The sequence below is a fragment of the Stylophora pistillata genome, chromosome 3, assembly GCF_964205215.1.
Source record: "Stylophora pistillata chromosome 3, jaStyPist1.2, whole genome shotgun sequence".
NCBI lineage: Eukaryota > Metazoa > Cnidaria > Anthozoa > Scleractinia > Pocilloporidae > Stylophora > Stylophora pistillata.
The window spans coordinates 29,671,975-29,692,595 of record NC_142521.1 but is presented as its reverse complement, the minus strand read 5'-3'; the positions used below and the strand labels follow the sequence as shown (position 1 = coordinate 29,692,595).

Genomic DNA, 20,621 nt, shown 5'->3' with positions numbered 1-20,621 from the left:
CGTTTTCACAAGCTTTAATGAGAAAGGTTTTGAGGTCTTATGACTGGTCCACACTGTACAGGATCCGTACTGAATGAGACTCAAATAGTTATAATAGTTGGTGTCATTCAAACGGAGGACGTCTAATTTTAGAAGGGAAGTGTGAAACTGTAGGAAGCGGAGTTTTGGGCGAGAAAATGCAATATCGCATCTGTGGTCCATGCGTCTCAAAGGACAACTTAGGTTGCATTGGAGAAGAAAAATTCTTTTGTGCTGTGGAGTTGTCGGTGATTTGCCACAAATCTCAGTATCTAGCCCAAATACTTTTTCTTTTAAAACGATCTCCACTCAAACCATAATTTTTAATTTTCGATTCCTTTCCTCTTGTAAACAGAATTGCACCCCTGACGTGGAAAATCTCTTTTCTTTTTTGAATTTCTATTTCACTTTTCCCCTTCCCCTTCCCTCCTCCGTGTTGTTTTTGTTTTCACGCGTGGGACACGCGTGGCGTGCGTAATTTTTTGTAGATTAGCCGATCACGTCGGGGGGCTTTGGCCTTGAGATTGGAAACTGACGTGGACATTCTATTGCGTATCTAATTTTAAGTCGTTTTTTTTTTTTTAACGGAGTTTAGTTTGATTGTTGTTTTTGAGTTTTCGTTCACGCCTATTTCAACCCCTCAGTTTGGAATTTTAATGAAGTTTTTGGAGTTTTATTCAGTCCGAATGTTGTGATTATTTTAATTACATAATTTCCACGGGATTCCGACTCTAGTCTCTTTTTTCGCTATTGGATTTTTTACACCCGACGCCATTGCCACGATAACTGATAAAAGGTTCCTTTGTTCAAGTAAATCTTTCATAATTGTTTACAATGACTCAGACAACAGCACGACTTACCGTTTTTTTTAAGGCCCGGTTCAAACGTCGAATTTCACATGTGCCGAACTTAATGCGAGAGTTAAATGCATGTGAAGTGCGACGTTTGAATCAATTAAATTCGACTGTTTAAATTAAATGCGACTTTTGCCGTATCTGCGACTCAAACAGTCGAAGATTCGACTTAGGTTCGACTTTTGATTCAAACGTCGCATCTCACATGTGCCGAACTTAATGCATGAATTACAGGAAATTATTATAATTTATTTATTATCCACAACTCGCAAGGAATTATATCATGATGCCATACGCGAAAAAGCCAAAACAGCAAAAAAAAAAAAAAAAATGGTGGGAGACGAAGGAATTTGTAGATCTTGCTTTGAAAAGACAAAATACAGTTGTTTGACGTGCGGTAATTACTTTTATGTGAGGTGTTCGGTTTTTGAAAACGAAGAAGGCACTCCTGGGTTGAAAGTAGGAAACTCTGTGGCATATTGTGGGTCGTGTTTCAATGAAATGATGGAACGTGAAAGTGTCATGATGAAAAGCCAAGATAAAGAAGCAAAAACAAACAGCAGAACAAGAGAAGTGAAGCTCAACAAGAGAAGTGAAGCTCAATAGACGTCAGTTGTCTAGCAAATAAGTAGTGCACCTGGGAATATTGAAAACGAACAGAGTTCAATTCGACTGAATTAAATTCGACGTTTGAATCAAATGCCGTATTTAACTATTTTAGTTGACTAAAACAGGAGTTAAGTTCGGCACATGTGAAATTCGACGTTTGAACTGGCCCCAAAGTAGTGCACCTGGGAATATTGACAGCGAACAGAGTTAAATTCGACTGAATTAAATTCGATGTTTGAATCAAATGCCGTATTTTACTATTTTAGTTGACTAAAACAGGAGTTCGGCACATGTGAAATTCGACTTTTGAACTGGGCCTAAAGTAGTGCGCCTGGGAATATTGACAGCGAACAGAGTTAAATGCGACAGAGTTAAATTCGACGTTTAAATCAAATGCCATATTTAATTATTTTAGTCGACTAAAATAGGAGTTAAGTTCGGCACATGTGAAATTCGACGTTTGAACTGGGCCTAAGGCAGAGAAATTCTTGACAGGATTTGCGGACGCGGTGAATTTTGAGATAATCAGGTTTCTAGTGACAAAGACGTTTCCCAAACCTCGTAAGAATCGAGTTTTTATGCAAACTATATGTGGATGGAGTGTTTCCGAAAAAGTACCCAAAACCTTATGTTGAGAACTGCCTGTTCTTGTCCTTGAAAAGACACGCAATTTCGAAATATGATTATTTTAATCGCTGTTCTGTCACGTTTTCAAGTATTATATTCTATGAACAGCTTTACCAGTACAATGAAAGTACACTTAATTGATAATCTTGGAATCTTCATTTAGCTTGGTTTTCTTACGCAAAGATAAGCAATTTTTGATTTTGAAAATAAGACATTTGTATTGTTGGTAGAAATGCTTGTTATACCCCTAGCTATAGCTCTTGATTTTTCAGAATAATGCTAATTCTTGCTTGGTGGGGGTGGGGTGGGAGAGGATTATATTTCCATATGTCAAATGGGATTCTTTCGAAAACATGTTAACAACGTTATTGTGAATCTAGGAGTCTGGCGCAACTTAGCTTGCGGAGTAGGGGTCTTAACAGGACAAGTTAATAATGTCACAAGTGTAACAAGCTCATGAACGCTCATTCGACCAGATATTTTGATTTGATTAACGAATTTCTTCCTCTCCTCAGCCTTCCGCTGCTGTAAAAACAAAGATGACTGCTGTAATTTTCAGCGAGAAAATATACCGCGGAGCACTCGCTCGCCAAAATTACGCCTCTGCAGGCCAGGTTTTACGTATTCAATGTTTATTTCTTTGAAAGACAGCACGCGATCGAACGTCTGCAGTGGCCATACAGACAAAAAATGTCTGGTAGTTTCACCTGACATTATTGTACATATTTATATTTTGCATAGGCAAAACTGTCTCTGTGGTTTTTGTAATGAAATGTGTCAAAGAAAATAAGGCTTATCTAAAGGTGTTTTACCCCGTAGATGCCAAGCGATGTAAATGTCGCATAGTGGGAGACAATATAATAAAGTAATATAAATATTTTGAGTCATTTTAATAATGCGAATCACTCGACCGTAATAGTCAGTTGCGTGGCAACCGGACAGTTTATGCGCACCGCAAGCACACTAAATCAACTGATATCAAGTTGCCCTGTTGGCCTTTTCGGAACGGATGGTGTAAATTCGACAAGGGAACTAGCTTTTACGGAGGGAAAACTTCGTCAAAATGGCTACTACTAACCTACCAGCAATTCCGCACCCGTTATCGAGGATGGAGGACCCCACGAATCTGAATGTAAGAGGTTTGTCTCGTGACGGTTCGCGTGTTGCTTCACGGCAAAGTTTGACTTTCGGACAAGACCTCGACCGCCAAAAATTCAATGCATTAAGACCTATAACGGCAGATCAAGTGCCTTACAGGCTAACTCGTTCGTCGAATGGCTTTGGTGGACAACGAAGCCCAAGATACGACGGATTTGCGGGCATTCCAGAAGGTGTGGAAGTGAAATTCGCTGAAGATCCCAATAAGCCAACAATACCAATTTTCGGTAAGCACAAATTCTTTTTCCTCGGTGGGTTATTAGCTTACACGTATTCTATCTGTCTTATAGCATCGTGGTTATGTTATCGCTTTTTTCTTCAGAGTAGCTTAAATTTCTAAAACCGTATCATGAAGAGAAACAGTAAATTAAGCGCAATTATGACTGCAGCGCACATTCTAAATACTCTCCCTTTAAATTTTATGACGCTAAAATTATGCGTAAGTGTGCAAATCACACAAAAGCGATTTCATACAGCAATGCTCGTCTGTGAGGAAATCGATTCAATGATGAGAGCATTTTATAATTTATTTTACACCCTTATACAATTTTTGGTAACTGAGATCTAACGAGTGTTAGTAACATTAGACTGCTTCACATTCAACCGAGAGTCTTTTGTCTTCGAGAACATCTGTCAACTACAAAAAAATATAAAGCTACCAGAAACACCTGCGAACATAAAACCGCAAATAGAATTAACAGATCTCTCTCCTAATGCTTTCCTCTGGCAAATTTCCAAATAAAAATATCTCAATATACTGTATATCTCCTTAATGAAAAACTTTTTTTTTAAAACAGTAACAATAAGCTTCGTAGTATGCATCATGTAAACGGAAGGCGTTTTGACACAATATTGATTGGTCATATGGAATTTTATGACCTATTTACATAACCACTTATAATTCTCTGCCATGCAGGTAATAAAATTCAGCATAATGAAGGAAACTGCTGCGCAATTTGACAAAGATCCAAGGCTATATTTTTGTGTTGTGTTCACCAATACCTCACGATCTGTCATTTTAGGGAGCCGTGCGGACATGGCTAGTCGGGCTGAAAGCCGCCTATCTCGACTGAACAGTGCAGCATCCTCTCTAAAGGGTCCTGACAGAGCTTCAGTTGATGAGGTTTGTACGTAGTGTAGGTATCAATAACAAACCTTCTAGGATCAGGTAGAGTAGCCTTCTCTCTGTTATGTATGATTTTGAGCAAAACTCTTTGATTTGTAGGTGTGAGTGTGGCAGGTGCATGATCGAATCAAGGACTCCACAAAGTATTTGTCTGTACTTGAGCAAAGTGGCCAATCCAGCCAGGGTTAATCCCAGTTTCCTTTGTGTGAGGCCTCCCCTATTTATTGCAAGGTCACTCCCATCATTTTATCAGGCTGATGCTTTGCTAGAACCCAGATCTCTCAACCTGGAGTCCAGTGCATTAGCCATTAGGCTTGACTGCATCTCCCAATAAAGCATCAGAGATTGACAATCCTTTTAACCCTTTTAAAAACTCTCATGAGTGACCAAGACAGAATTTCTCTTTACTGTATCAATACAATATTGAGCAAACAAGTAATGAGAATAATAATAGAAAATCAATCGGGTTCATGAGTTGATTCAATACCAAATTCTTCAAACTAGCATCATGAGAATTGTATAGTAGACAGTAAAGAGAGTTAATAATGAAGTTTTGGGAGTGAAAGGTTTTACGTTATTTGTTGTAAAAGCAATGTAATTTACAATGTCATAACCATTACCTTCAACAATTCGTAACATAAGACATTTGGACACTTTCAAGACTGCTATCAAAACTCATTTTTTAATCTAGCTTTCAAATAGATTTTTATTTTTACTCATGTTTCTTATTCACTTAGCTAGGCTATTGTTCTCTTTGAGTGCATAGACTCATAGGTTCCAATAGGTTCTTATATCTTAGTTACTTTTTCCATAATTTTATCTCACAATATTGTGAAGTGCGACTGGATATAATCATATAGAGGTCTGTGCTATATAAATGTAAATTATTATATAAATGTAAATTATTATTATTATAACCACATTTAAATATTTCAAGCAACAGAAAGTTGTTAACCAACAAATGAGGTATTAAAAATCTAATGACAATTTATATTCTATTCAACACAGTTAAAACCTTATCCTATTTGTTTGAATGTTTTCCTTAGATTGAAGCTTTACTGCATGAAAAGATGAAAACTGGATATTATGATATAAGAGCAGCTTTCAAAAATTCTGATCCAGAAGGCAAAGGAATTGTAAACAGGTAGGTATGTTTCCTTTGAATACTACAGTCCAGGGTGGATATTTTTAGTACTAGTGTAATAGATAGTAAAGCTGACCAATTAGATAAAGAAATGAAGGATTTGAAAAGTAGGCCGGACCAACACTCAGGGTCTTAAAATAATTGAGAAGAATATGCTACCTTTCTATAACATCAAGAAATGATTAGATATTCTAGTCTTCTCAGATAGGGACGAATAAATGGACGTCCCGTCTCCTACAGGGTTAGGGGCAGGAGACGTTAATTTCCCATGCTCGAGATTACTGTGTGATGGATGTCCTCCCCAGGGGTGGGATGGGTGGGTAACAGGACCCCCATTGATAACAGTGTTTACTAAACTGAAGGGGCTATCCTGTATAAATATAGACATCTACGTCTACGTCTAGATGAATGAACAATGTTAATAATTGGAGGAGAGTTGGATCAACTACAGCCTGTTTGATACAGGATCAAAATTAGCCTTTTTTAAGACAGCAGGCAAGGGGTACTTAAACATTTTTGTTTCTGTCATCAGGTTGCAAAATTCAGTCACCAGAAAATAATATGAAAATATGAAATTGCAATTTATACAGTTAACACTTTTCTGAGCTTAAACACAATCTTTCAATGCAATAAAAAAAGAAAAAAAAAAAAAAGAAGGAAAATCCATGGAGAGGCATATGGTAAACCCAAATATGGGAGCTTGCTTGCAAGCTAAACAGATGGCAGCAGTAGATGGATGCTACTCTGCATTAGATAAAATCCCAGTGCTAAAAGTGAATTCCCTAATGTCCCATGTGAAGGTATAGGCATTTACTGACACTTGTGTATCCTGGTGCTGGTACCCTGGTCCCACCTTCTGATTAGAACGCTTTCTAAATATTTACCAACAGAGGTTTTCAAAAAACTAAAAAATGTATAAATCATAGGTTCAGCATTGTTTCATTTCTATCACTTGCAGAGAAAAATTGAGAGAAATTTTGATCAATTTCTTGTCAAGACCAATAACTTTGAGCCATTTTAACAAGTTAATGGTGCGGTAAGTAAAATTCTTTTTTACAAAATATAGATCTATAGTGAAGTTCTAACTTATTTCTGTCAGTGCCAAATAAGTTTGCTGCTTAAGAAACACACCTGCAAACATTTAATCAGGAGAGAAGGGTTGATAATAGGGACAGTCTTTGTTGTGCTAGTTTTTTTGGTGCTAATGAGTTTATTTATTTATTTATTTATAAGCTTCGCCAAAAACGATTTGGCAGGAGAGATCTCACAGAGCTAACGTTCTATTAACGAGACTCCTACACAATCAAAAGAAAAAACAAAAAAAAAAACAATTACAAATTACAATTACAAATTACAATCGAGTGGTAGGAATTATGTGATTAGAAATAGTTAATTAGCAACAGAGTTTGGCTAGTAATGCTGTTAGTGGTCTGCTCTGTTACACTGTATATTAATAAACATGACATTTCAAGAAGAGTCCCTGAAGAGACTATTGCCTTTTTAAGTGACTAATAGGTGCCCCTGCCTATACCCCCACCCTCAATCAAGACCAGAATTTTAAACAAGCACCCCCCTCTTCCCTAATCTTCTTAAATAGTAGGGTTACAAAGAAAACCTAATCCTATTTCCACTTAATTTAAATTTCTTAAGCTCTAACTTCAGCGAAATCAGTACAGAAGAAAAGCTTCTTTACTGTTCCAGTCATTTCTATCACCGTCTACTTTTAGAATTCCTTTATGTGTGTTATTTGTTCTTTTGATTTTTGTCCTATTAATGCACTAACCTAATAAGCACCTCCTCCCCCCCCCCCCCAGATGAAACGCCCTCCTTCCAAATTTTTAATGATGAATGCCTGAACGTTTTTTCAAGGAAATCTGGTATTTACTTTTTAAGGCTACAATGACATCTCTTTCCCACGGCAAAGAGCATCAAATTTAACCTTGATGGCCTGACATCCTCCGGCCCTTTTAGTTCAGTGCTATGTATCTTCCATTCCACTACATCTCAATATTGGACGATATTTAAACGAAACCTACTTGTGCTTACTTTATTGTAATGTAGTATCAGTTGCAGGACTATATAGTCTCCTTCGCAGCCGCTCGGGCCGGAGTCACGCAACGCTCCCCGTCCCCACGCGTGGGGACGGGGAGCGTTGCGTGACTCCGGCCTGAGCGGCTGCGAAGGAGACTAAGGACTATAAAGATACGATGTTTATGTCGATCTTCATTTTCACAGGTTACGACTCGATCCCAAAAAGATGCTTTCTTACGATGAGTTTTATGCTGCGTTTAGGCCACCAAAGGTGAGGATGGCAGCTATGGACCTTTTATTATTTCATTCTTCCTTCCAAGAGTCATACACGAGAGCTTTGGTTACTTTCAATTCTTCTGTCATCTTCAGTCGAAATCAACTCTGTCAGTTACTTCTCTCGTTTTTCATTTTTTTGTCTTTAGAAAGCTGACGAGGGCCCAGCTTGGCTGCAGCTGGAGAAACCCGATTTAAAGTGCATGTCAGCCGCTCAAGTAAATGCACATCTCAAGGAGAAAGTAAAACAAAGGTTAGTCATTATTCTAGATTACCTTCTTTGTTTTCCTTTCTCTCTGTTATAGTTAATTATCAGAAACTCTTCGTGCCTGCCTCCTGCAGAGATTCCAGGCAGATTTGGAGCTACACTTTTTTTGCACTACCCCCAGTGCCAAATCCGTTGACCCTTACCCTACTTCTCACAAAGTGTCAGTTGATGTGATTGTCGCTTATAAGATGGTTCATGTATTAAAAAAGAAATTGCATCCTTGAATTTTTTTTTTTTTGCAACGAACTATGCAGCAACATGGGTCCATGGGTCGACGAATTTTGATGACTTAGTCTTGCCAGGAACAGGTTCAAAGTTGGTTTTATTTGGGAGTTAAATTGCTGATAAAATTCATTGGAAGGTACATTGGAAGATTCGCACCGTAACTTTCATGTCTCGCGCGTTTTGCGTTCGTCGACAAAATATTTTGAAAAAACTTGCAGCTCTCCTTTGGTTATCGTTTGATTGTCCGCGTTCCTAAGTTTGCAGATACATTAAATTTGCCATTAAATTTGCCATTGAATTTGCCATTAAATTTGCCATTAAATTTGCCATTAAATTTGCCATGCATTAACCACATTTTGGCCTTTTTTTTTCCTTCAGGTTTTTGGATGTAGCAGAACTTATCCCGCAAATGAACCCCGGAGGCTCGGGACGAATCCTCAAGCCTGAACTGCGGAACGTCCTCAACAAGATGGGCTTCTACATGGAGGACGACGAGTTTGAAAAACTCTGGCAAAAATACGACACAGAAAACTACGGAACGATCCGCGCAGAGCGATTAATGAGTAGGCTTGGTATTGCCATGAAGGACACGGGATCAAGAGAAGTATCGAGCTCACCGAAGAAGCTTGAAGCGGAAAGGAAGCACTCTTTGGATGTAGAGAGATGGTTGAAGAGGAAATTCCGCGAAGGTTTCTCGGACATGAAGCACGCTTTTATGGAATTAGATCTGGACAGGATAGGAAAAGTTAGTCTTGATGATTTCAGACTGGTCATGAAAGATTTTGGCTTGCGCCTCGACACCGATAAACAACTCGAAGATTTCAATGCAAGGTTTGCAATTTTGATTTAATTTTTTTTTTCGAGTTTCAGTCTTAATAACGATGCTATTGTAGAACCTTTTGATTTAAGGGAAAAGTTGTACAGTGAGATTGTGAGCTCGAGATTTCTATGGCAGAAAAAACAAAAAGGGAGCAAGTGATCCAGTTTTTTTTTTGGTGTAAATCCAGAAGTACGTTCGAAACTTAACGAAAAACCAGGCCCATGCCTTAACTTCGTTAAGTTTTTTGGACAACTGCATAATGTTAGGCTACTTACACTCTCGGCTTTGCTTCGTGAGCCACTTTTTTTTCTTACTTGCCACCTTTTGACATGACCTGTTACTAAACATACGAACGGCAGCATGAAATTTATGTTCAATGGGTGGCGAGTAGCTTAGCCAATCAGATTGCTGCATTTGTCGCATAAAACGCGGGTACGTCTCTATTTGATGTATGTCTCATCGACTCTTTATTTTTATGAACAGATGCGGCATCGAAGCTTCCAACGGCAAGATTTCGTACAAAGAATTTTTGCGTCGTTTTCAAGATCGCAGCGAGCAAGGAATGCCACACAAGATTTTGGCCAATCCACTTCACAGGTAAAACTGCCTCGATAGGTTTAACATGCACAGAAGTATTGAGTAACTTAAAAAATTTGCTTCAGGTGCGGATTATCGGGCGCGTGTTTTGTGTGCATGTCACTTTCTGAGTGATCTTGTTTTCCCGCTATTTTTCACAGTTGCCGGTTGTAATTTACCGTCTCTACATGAAAGTAACCTGTTTCGAGTTTGCCTTGTACTTAAGATTTTCTTAACTTTTTCGCTCACAGAGTAGTAGGTAATTGCCGGAAAAAGGGCACCAAATCTATTCCCTGTAAGTCATACAGGGACGCCTTTAATTCCACTATGACGTGAGCTTACGTGAAAGGTAGAAGGGCAAGCTGATGTTTGCCGTTTCACGTAAACGCAGTGCTAAATCTCTCTCTGATATTAGAACAACTTACATTAAGCGCGGGTAAACGCGAGATACCATGTTGGGATAGGTTTTAATTTTGCATTCGATTTATTGAGACGATGGCGTGATTTTTTCTAGACCAATCACAGAGCGAGGTAAAGCGAAACCAATCTCGAGCCCAGGGTCATTTTGGCTCCTTCTCCGCGGTAGGTACTTGGTGAAATCCTTAATGTATGTGTCTGTATGCAAATAACCATGTATTCCCACATGTTCTTATGTATTGATACATACATTAAGGATTTCACCAAGTACCTACCTTCTTGGCGACCATACCGCTGACAAGGAGCCAAGATGACCCTTTGCTTGAGATTTTTTCGATACTCAATTGAAAATGTTTGTAAGAGTACTAAGAAGTAACGTTTGTCTTTAGGTACCATCACAGTGAAGGTGGAAGTAACTACTCAACAACCTCAGCCGTAGAAGCCAGAATAATGGACATGTTTCAGAAGGAGTTCTTAGCCCTGCTGGGTACATTCCAGTGAGTATTACTCGACGCAATATATTTCGTCTAGATCTTGCCTGGGAGAGACTTGAAAGCTGCGATATAATTGGTTTGATGGTGATGATGTAATAAACTTTATTAGTATATGCGGAAACAGTGGAAAGCGTTGAGGGCGCGATCTGATTGGCTACTTAAAATCCGAATATCTTTTGCTATTTACCTCCAACCAACGCGCGTGGGACTAGAATTGCGCCCGAAGATATTGTGATCGTTGCAAGAACAAATGAGTTAAAATCACATTTTTGTGCTAAATTATCTCACTGTTTTAGTATTTACCAAAACAACCATTCACCACAATGTCGGTGGTTAGCAGTGGATACTTACTACACCACTTCGCAGCTCGGTAAATATCCACCACTAGCCACCTCCACTTCGGTGAATAGTTGTTAACTATCGGATTTAGAACAGTCGCCAACGTAGCGTTGAGAACCAAATTGAAAAATGCATATATACTCTAAACAACAATACAAAAATTTTAAAAGGCACTCAAAAACCCAGTAGTAGTTATGCTTGCTGAAACTTTTTTTTTGCATCATTTTCTTTTTTCACTCAGTTATTTTGTTGTTATTGTTGTTGTTGTTGTTGTTTTACAGCAATATCGACCGTAAAGATTCTGGTCTACTGACTCAACAACAATTCCGTGCGGCTATCGAAGGAAGATTCGAGTTGAACATGTCAGAACAGGAGTTTGAATCTTTTCTGAAGAAAGTTCCCATCGACAGCGAAGGCATGGTGAAATATGTGGAGTTCATGTCCAAATTTGATACTTTGTAAGTGTCGATAATCTGGTGTTTCAAAATTGGGTTATTCCGCTGCGCTCTTCCAATACTATCTATGCAGTGAACGTTAAAAATGTTAAGGTCGAGCTTATATGGTAGGCATTTTTCATTCTATCACTTTTCACCAGATATTTGTTTCGGATGTTTTTCTTTTTAAGTAAAACAAATAAACGCACTCTGTGATCGAGATTTTAAATGGTATAATATTTAGGTGTATGTAGCTAATACTCCACTAAGTATCGATTGTTTCACGGTTAATGAATGCGATTTTCATTCAAGAGTTGTGAAGAATCGCAAAAAAACGAGAAAGTCTATAAATCTTTAGTTAAGACATACATCATTTACAATAATTAAACTCTATTACAACACATTATTTACAATACATAACTTACAAAGAGCTGCCTACTCTGTCGGCGACGACTGATCCCACTCCCTCCCCTCTGAAAACCATGATATGCCTCTAAAAACTACCCCACCCCCCTGGCGATAAATGAAACCTTCATGTAAGGATAGAATTTGTGGCTCTTTCAGGTGTCAAGTTATTTATAATATTTATTATTATTATTATTATTATTGTTCATTAATAAAAATAATTATAAGTAGCTGCCTATGACTTTGTTTTGTCAGTGAAAGCAAAAGCCTGTTTGATCGCTCCAGCATCATGGACCGGAGAGAAGCTCTTCCTACTCTACCGGAAATAGACAGCCCACCCATGTCACCTAAGAAACAATTTCGACCAATGAAAACCATGGATTCATACAATAGCCAGGAAGGACGCAGCGTCGATGAATTGAAGGCCCTGATCAAGAGTTTGCTTCAACATAATTACCAGGCCTTTGAGGAGGTAAGATTGAAGATAATTTGCACAATAGAACGCAGACTTCTTCAGTTGTCTTGTTATGTGGATCGGTGGTTTCGTATTGTATAAGCAATTTTCAAGTGAACGTCGATCGTTGTCCAGCTTTGCGTTGGTTTTCGATCGATTTTGCTTCGTTACACTTTACTTTTGGAGGACTTTGTTGTGTTACACTGAAATTGACCTGATCTCCCCATTAGGCTCTTTTGGTATTTAAATTACCTTCCTCCCCCTCCCCCCCAATTGCTATGATCCCCCTCTTATGGTGGCTACGTGCAGATAGCAGTATCAAAAGCCTATGCTGGTTATTGTCCATAGTAAATACAACAAAATTTGAAGTATAAAAGTTCGAAATAATGCAGAATGGCAAATTACTTTTAATTTACAACTTAACAACAGCTGAGCTTGTTTAAATGAAACTTTAGCTTTAAAAGTATCTCATACTTTTTTTTCCTAATTTCTACCAAAGCAATATGAATAATTAAATCTATCAGAAGACCGTTGCTTACGTAGCCAACCCCTAAAGGAGGGAAGAGGTCAGGGGAGAGGGGTGAATGGGATGAAAGAAACACTCAGTTGTCCATAGTTCCCCATTATAGACTGTTAGCGACGATTGAAACCCACGCGAAAACCATTGGATCCCCCTCCACCCCCATTAGATGAATAATGAAAGGTCCTTAAAATCATTATTTCCCTTTAGTATAAAGGGTGGGTGGGTATATTTGTGTACTTCGAGTTTCAATGGGTTCATTGCGGTTTCTTCCTTTGTTCTGATTTGTTGTTTTCGTTTCTTCTGAAAGATTATGGTTTTACAACGATCAATCGAAAGGCCTTATTTTTTATCACTGCGTAGGTAGTGTTCATTACTGCGAAGATCGCTCTCATATTCATTTGTTTAACCGCAGTCCACACATATAATTTTCATATATTCACTAACAAAGAGCTGATTATTTGATTGATTTTTTTCAATTGCTTCCAATGTCAGCATATGAATAACAAAAGAAATGCAGAATCGGGAAATGATTGAGAAACTGTCCTGATGTAACCCAGTGGAGGCGCGGTGGCCTCACGGTTGGTGCGCTCGACTCCGGATCGAGTGGTCCGGGTTCGAGCCCCGGCCGGGACATTGTGTTGTGTTTTTAGGCAAGACATTTTACTCTCACAGTGCCTCTCTCCACCCAGGTGTAAATGGGTACCAGCAAATTTAATGCTGGAGGGTAACCCTGCGATGGACTGGCATCCCATCCAGGGGGGAGTAGAAATACTCCTAGTCGCTTCATGCTACAGAAACCGGAGTTAAGCACCGGCCTAATGGGCCACTAGGCTCGTAAACAGACTTTACCTTTTACCGGATGTAACCCGAGAAACCAGAAAATGTCGCGATTGTTTTATGGAAAGGTTTTAATTGAGAGAAGAGTAGATTCTAGGTCGACGATGACATCGATTGGCTGTTACACTGTTGATAAAATACAGGGCAAAATTACTGAATGCTGATTGGTTAATGAAGAGGGTATTTTTTCTTAATTTTGCTTGAGAAGAGGGCAAAATTACTAGCTCATGATTGGTATTCAGATTGCCTGGCAACAGCTTATGCTATTGAAAAGTTGTTGCAGAAGATTTTCTGTAACAATGGCGTCTCGTTTCGAGATAGTTGACGAGGAATATATCGAAGAATTAAAAAGACAAGAGTGAAAACGAAAACACGAGGAAAAGCACGCAGCAACTTCTGAAAACACGCGTGATATTAATCCTTAATTTTACTCGGCCCCATGCGATTAACTATACAAGGGGGGGAAGAGTTCTTAGAATTCATTATCGAGAAATCATGATCAGATGTTAAGATAAATGCACACGGAGTTCATAAATCAGATACAATGAAATATATGAAGTTCATATATTTTGAACTGCGGTATTAGATACATATGATGCACGATCCTCGTTGTATCATTTCATTGTATCTGATTTATCACTTTCACGGGTTTATTACGAATCAACTTAACGGCCTGCTCCCAGTTGGCTTGTTAGCTCAATTGGTAGAGCGCTGCACTAGTATCGCAGAGGTCAGTGGTTTGAATCCCGTACAGGCCTGATTTTTTTTTCAGGTCTGATTTTCGCTGTTGCTTAAATAGTGCTATCTACTGCGAGGATCGTGCATCATATGTATCTAATACCGCAGTTCAAAATATATGAACTTCATATATTTCATTGTATCTGATTTATCACTTTCACGGGTTTATTACGAATCAACTTAACGGCCTGCTCCCAGTTGGCTTGTTAGCTCAATTGGTAGAGCGCTGCACTAGTATCGCAGAGGTTATTGGTTCGAATCCCGTGCAGGCCTGATTTTTTTCAGGTCTGATCTTCGCTATTGCTTAAATAGCGCTATCTACTGCGAGGAACGTGCATCATATGGAGTTTATAAAAGCAGCTCTCAACATGAACTTATTTCTTCTTCCTTTTCAGGCCTTTTATGAACTAGATGAACTTAACAGCAAGAAAATGTCACCAAACATGATGATTAAACTTTTAAAAAAGTGAGCAGTTATACGTCACTTAAACTTTCAAGGGTTAGGGCGCGACTTAGTATTTTTTTTTTTTTTTGTCGAAGTTGGGAGAGCCAGAATTATGTTAATGGTTTAGGAAGAGTATGGAAAGAGTCTTGATCTTCTTGTCACAAAGGTGGGACAGATAAAAAAGGAGAAGAAATTGAGCTTCCACGAGACATCGAACGCCAGACCAACGGATTCATCTCAGCTGTCTTAACTTTGTTCAAAGAAAAAAAAAACTGTTATAGTCCAGCATAAATCTGTTAGGTGATGTTGTTGTTTATTTTATTTGTAAGGTTTGGTCTTCCTCTAAGTCGCAATGAAGTTAAACGACTGTGGGATACCTTAATCACAGACCAAAGAGGCTCTTTGGAATACTGGCAGTTTGTGCGGACATTTGGTTATTCTCTGGATTCAGCAGGTAATTTCGCAAAATTTTTAGCAAAAATTTTTAGCAACCAAGCTTGCTATTAAGAGCTTTTTGTTCCAATTTTAGACGTTTTTAGTGAAAGAATCTTTTCCTTCCGCATGCTGGTCCGTAATGTTTGTTGAGATCATTTGACAATTATTTTTTCGCAAACTATTAATGGACGAAGGCTGACGTTTCGACGCCATGCCCTATCGAATTCCCAGCGGCTGTTATTTTTCTTGCTAAACAACGCGTTTTGAACCTTTTAAACCTTATTGCGCGACCCTTAGACGCTGTTTTAAGATGCCTCGTCAAGTTTATAGTCTTTAGACAGTCTATTTTCATTATTTTTTCAGCGTTCCCAAACGCTAAAGTTTCCCCGCCCAAGAGAGGTGACAATGACTTCATGATGCGCTCCAACAAGCTAAACAGCGACAAGCATCTGTTGCATCATTTGCTCAAATCAAACATCGACTTCCACTGGGAGACGCTCTGGAGAGAGTTCACCTCTATTGACCGACAGGGAACTGGGAACGTTTCGAGGAAAGATTTCACGGTAAGCTGGGCTTTGGTGGTTTCCAGCGCCCTCGCGTATGGCTCGCCAGGCGTTTCTGGCTTAATTTGGCGTAGTCAGATAGATATTGTCTTGTTCTAATGCTTTTGCCACAATCAAAGCGATTCCTATTTCAACCTAGGATTTAAATGTGCTATGTTGCGCGACACTAGATAATCAGTTATAACAGTTTGAAGCTCAATTTTCATATCTTTAGTTATGATTTTTGCTTTTCATAACTCCATATATATATTTATTACACGACTCGGGCAGTCAGAGGGCCAATAACTAAAATCAACCAATCAAAATGCTCTATTGCCGGTCAGTATTCTCTCAGTATTGGACCGGGCACTGTCCCGAATGGTCCCGAATGATACCGCACTTGTGTCCCTTTGAACTGCAGCCGTATAATAAATCTCTTATTAACCAAGCTTGCTCGGGACCGTACTGGAAGAACATCGGCCCTCGGTCTTTTTTGTACGGACCTCGCTGCGCTCGGTCCGTACTGTCAAGACCTCGGGCCAATATTCTCCCAGTACGGCCCTTGCCCTTGGTTAATAAGATATATATATTGTCCCTTTTGCAGCCCTTCTTTCGTAGAATCAGCGATGTCACGCACGCACATTTTGCACGAGATATAGCGTGACATTTTGGAACGCCTACAAATGTAACGGCTGTCGAAAGGCTTGAAAGAGCCATTCATACTTCTCTCATATAATTCGTTAAATGCCCTTTTGCTGAGGACTTTAATTCCCTGTGTTGCAGACTATTTTGCAAGATATGTGCGTTGAACTGACAGACTACGAGTGTCAAGTGTTGTGCGACAAGTTTGATCTTAAGAAAGAAGGAAGGTAATGACAGAAAATTTGTTGTTTCTAAATATCTTTTAAATTTCTCGCATGGGTGAAATTTTACATGATAATTCAGCCAACCAAGTTTAGGGTGAGCCATTGGAAAGGGCCTAACTCCTTAGGTGCTGATTACAGTAACAAAGAACGAGCGAGTCCCAAATTCTTGTTCTCTTACTGGATGGAGAAAGCAGGCAGTGATCTAATCTACAGATTTCGAAGGGAGGGCCGTTTTTTCACATCGACCTGTTGATTTGAATGTGTGAAGGCATAGTCTAATTCTTTCGATCATCTTCGACTCCGGTCATCCACCTGTAACCTGAGTTTATCTTGAATCGTGAAGGAAAACCATATACCTTAGTCTTCCATCCTTTTTAACAGGATAAATTACATCAAGTTTTTAGAACCATACTCTAAACATCGACGAGCTCATCGCCATGGACACAATATGCAAGCTGTCATGAAGCATCCGCAGGCTGAGCTGGTAATAAGATTCTCCGAAATGATTGATTTTTTTCTTCCGCTTATGTTCTTGGAAAATTTCTTTGTAGACCTGGAAAATGTGGCAAAAAAATTTCACATGTCGTTCAAATCGGGTGTTATAGGCAAAGGTTCTATTGTTATGAGCACCTTCGAACAGGAAAGTAAGAAGTTTTATGTCATGGGTATTTCAAGAATTTATTGTTCCATGAACAACAGGCTCTGTACTTACAGCTGTAGTAGTTGCATTTTCCAGGCGTTTCGCGTAGGTATATTTATATCTGCGAGGAGAGAAGGACTTTTAGAATAACGTTTCTTGCCCGAAAATTCAAAGGAATGGTAGAAAAGATTTCCTTGCAGAGTCAGCAGTTGTCAATTATAGTAGCAAGGGTCATTTAACTGGCGTTGCATTGACGACAGATGTGGTAACTAACATCCTTTCCTACCTTTTTTTCCTTTATCAGCCAATGGATGATATCGTTCAAAAACCAAACAAAGGTCTGTCGGCAGTAACAGCAAAGCTTAGGGATAAGGTAAGGTAATAACTAAATCTGTTATTGACATTTAAGTTTTTTTAAGCCGTTATGGCCTTCTGTAGGAGAAAATGATGGGACAGAGCTCTGTACGTTTATTTTCTCTTGCCTTCTGTCAGTGTAGGATCGTCCTCAAAATTTAGGACATTCCTAAGTTTTGAATTGTGTATCTTCACTGCGCATATATTCGCATCCTATGAAAGTGCGCGGTTTAAAAATTGCAGCATTTTCTGAAAAAAAAAAAAAAGAAGAAAAAATGAGAGCTCATCAGAGAGGTGAATAGTGATACACTCGTGTGACGACGAATGATGTACATCAACTCTTATTGGAAAATAAGACATTATTGTGAAGGAGTGAAACTAGAAAGTCCTCTTAAATATGATTTTCACTATAATGGATGTCATAGTTGGTTATAGGAAATTATTTCGTATGTAGAGGACGCTGGCCCTCCAAAATGATTTAAAAGGATCCCCTGTTAACTTAAAGATTTGAAATTCAACATCTTACAAGATCAACATCAAAAGGTAACATCAGACAAAAATTTCAGAACAGGTCTTATTAAGGGCATCCATGCACCAATTATAGCTCGCAAAAATTCTTGCAAAACAAGCGCAGTGTTAATCGTTTTTACTCGATAAAACCTTGTGTCTGTGCAAACAAATCGCATATTTCCAAGAGATAGTACCTTAACTTTTGCATTCTTTTTTGTATTCCAGTTGTCAGGAAAATGGATAAACCTCATGCGAGCTTTCAAGAAACTCGACAAAGATAACAAGGATTTCCTCACTCTTCAAGAATTCCGACATGTTTTAGAGCTCTGCAACGTGGTTTTGGACGAGGAAGATATTTATTACATTTTAACCGAGTTCAACGAAAATCGTGGAGAAAAAATCAGTTATACCAAATTCCTGGACAAGATTAAGTGATGGTTCTAAATAGAGTGCTTTGTGTGTGAAGATAAAAAATAATTAACTTATTACACGACCCGGGCAGTCAGAGGGCCAATAACTAAAATCAACCAATCAAAATGCTCTATTGCCGGTCAATATTCTCTCAGTATTGGACCGGGCACTGTCCCGAATGGTCCCGAATGATACCGCACTTGTGTCCCTTTGAACTTCAGTCGTATAATAAATCTCTTATTAACCAAGCTTGCTCGGGACCGTACTGGAAGAATATCGGCCCTCGGTCTTTTTTGTACGGACCTCGCTGCGCTCGGTCCGTACTGTACTGTATTGTTGGTAGAAATGTTTGCTATACCCCTAGCTATAGCTTTTGATTTTTCAGAATAATGCTAATTCTTGCTTGGTGTGGGTGGGGTGGTAGAGGATTATATTTCCATATGTCAAATGGGATTCTTTCGAAAACATGTTAACAACGTTATTGTGAATCAAGACCTCGGGCCGATATTCTCCCAGTACGGCCCTTGCGCTTGGTTAATAAGATATATGTACAGATTTAGTCACTCCCGTAAAAGAAACACTTGAAAATGAAGTGAACTTGGTTTTCTTTTTTAAGCGAGGATGGATAGCGAAGTAAGAAAACATGAAATCAGTTCAAGGATGTAAATTCTAACGCCAGCTCGTTTTACAAAAGCTTCTTGATATTCAAATGTATAAATTATAACTGTATTCTGAACTTTTGCTACAAGAAGTTCCAACTTGTTCTATGTTTTTAGAGAACAAAAAATTGTGACGACTCTGTTTGTTACAAGTTTGTGTTGGCTGTGTTGATTTAATGAATCGACGACTCTCAAGAAATAAAGGACATGAGAATCGAATGATCTACTCACGACGGACTTCGCAGAATTTCGAATTTTGATAACGTTGAGAAGTAGCTATGCGCATTAAGTCAGTTTTTTCCATTGGGAACTTGATAGGTTCCAATCGTCAAAATGATTTTATCACTTTGCCCGTGACAGTTCGATCACAGGGAAATCGTTTCCAAATTGATCATTTCACTTAGAATTCAAGTGTGGCAAGTATGCAATTTTTGTATTTTGTGGTGTAAATTTTATGTCATATTTGTAATATTCCACATTAAACCACTTGCTTTCAGTTATGTCTGTGGGTTTATGTTTTTCTTGAACGCACTGTATTGATAAATAAAGTCACGCAATTTTCCGTTTGCCGCCGGCAAGTGGGTATAATACAAACTGGATCTTTTCAGGTGGAAAGGAACTTTAACCACTCTTTATCGAAAAATAGGGGACAATATGGTTTCGATTTTGATAAAAGCCTTAGCTATTTTCGGGTGTGGTCAGACTAAAGAAGAAGAAGAAGCAGATCCAACTTCATCCGCAAGGCATTTCAGTTCAATCAGCGAAGATACGTCGGAGTCATCAGTGGCTAGTTTTCCGGTATCTCGTTCGTCACTTTTCTCTATCACAATATTTATTATCCAGGAATGACTGCTGCAAAGTTGATCTGGTACTCTAAGTGTAAGGTGTCTTTGCTCCTGAACACGAAACAGTGACTTGGCCAGGGATCATTTCGATCATTGACAGACGACTCCTGCCCTAACATCTGCGCGGGGTGATGATTGGTAAGATGATAATATTACGTTTCAGACATTTGCGCTCTCTTACGGGAAAGTTATTTTTTACGAAGGAGTACCACTCTGGTTTAAATTTTAGTCTGGGACCCAGGCTTTTCACCTCCAATACGCGTTGCTTCATGATACACGATTAAGACCTTAGCCAAGACTGGTCGCACATTCAGTCTTGATTTACCTCAGTGCCCATTTGACCCATTTTATGAGCCAGGAAAAATGGATGGGAGGACGATGTTGCCGATTGTCGCTTGCAAGAAATCAGTACCCCATAGGGAGGAATACCCACGGCCACGGCCGGGATCTGGGCCTAGAGTAAACATCAGTGATGTTTGCAAAATCCTCGAGTTTTAGTTCTTCGGTGTTCAAGGGCAGTCTAGTCAAAATGAGTTAAAGAAAA

General features: G+C 38.9%; 1 protein-coding gene across 2 annotated transcripts; it reads left to right on the top strand.

The window, feature by feature from the left end:
• Window positions 1-3,054: 3,054 nt before the first annotated feature.
• Window positions 3,055-19,732, top strand: LOC111343128 (EF-hand calcium-binding domain-containing protein 6). Of its 2 annotated transcripts, none has more exons than XM_088751517.1 (18): window positions 3,055-3,493; window positions 4,289-4,389; window positions 5,439-5,536; window positions 6,495-6,572; window positions 7,772-7,838; window positions 7,990-8,093; window positions 8,712-9,164; window positions 9,637-9,750; window positions 10,536-10,643; window positions 11,261-11,437; window positions 12,074-12,290; window positions 14,766-14,836; window positions 15,145-15,269; window positions 15,614-15,813; window positions 16,576-16,661; window positions 17,040-17,142; window positions 17,603-17,676; window positions 18,388-18,548. In XM_088751517.1, exons 1-18 carry the CDS (start codon window positions 3,172-3,174, stop codon window positions 18,404-18,406), a joined length of 2,517 nt encoding a protein of 838 aa, XP_088607643.1. In that variant the 5' UTR covers window positions 3,055-3,171; the 3' UTR covers window positions 18,407-18,548. The 2 variants fall into 2 exon arrangements, with proteins under 2 accessions (XP_088607643.1, XP_088607642.1); XM_088751516.1 differs by having other exon boundaries at window positions 3,056-3,493; window positions 17,603-17,671; window positions 18,388-19,732.
• The last annotated feature ends 889 nt before the right edge of the window (window positions 19,733-20,621 follow it).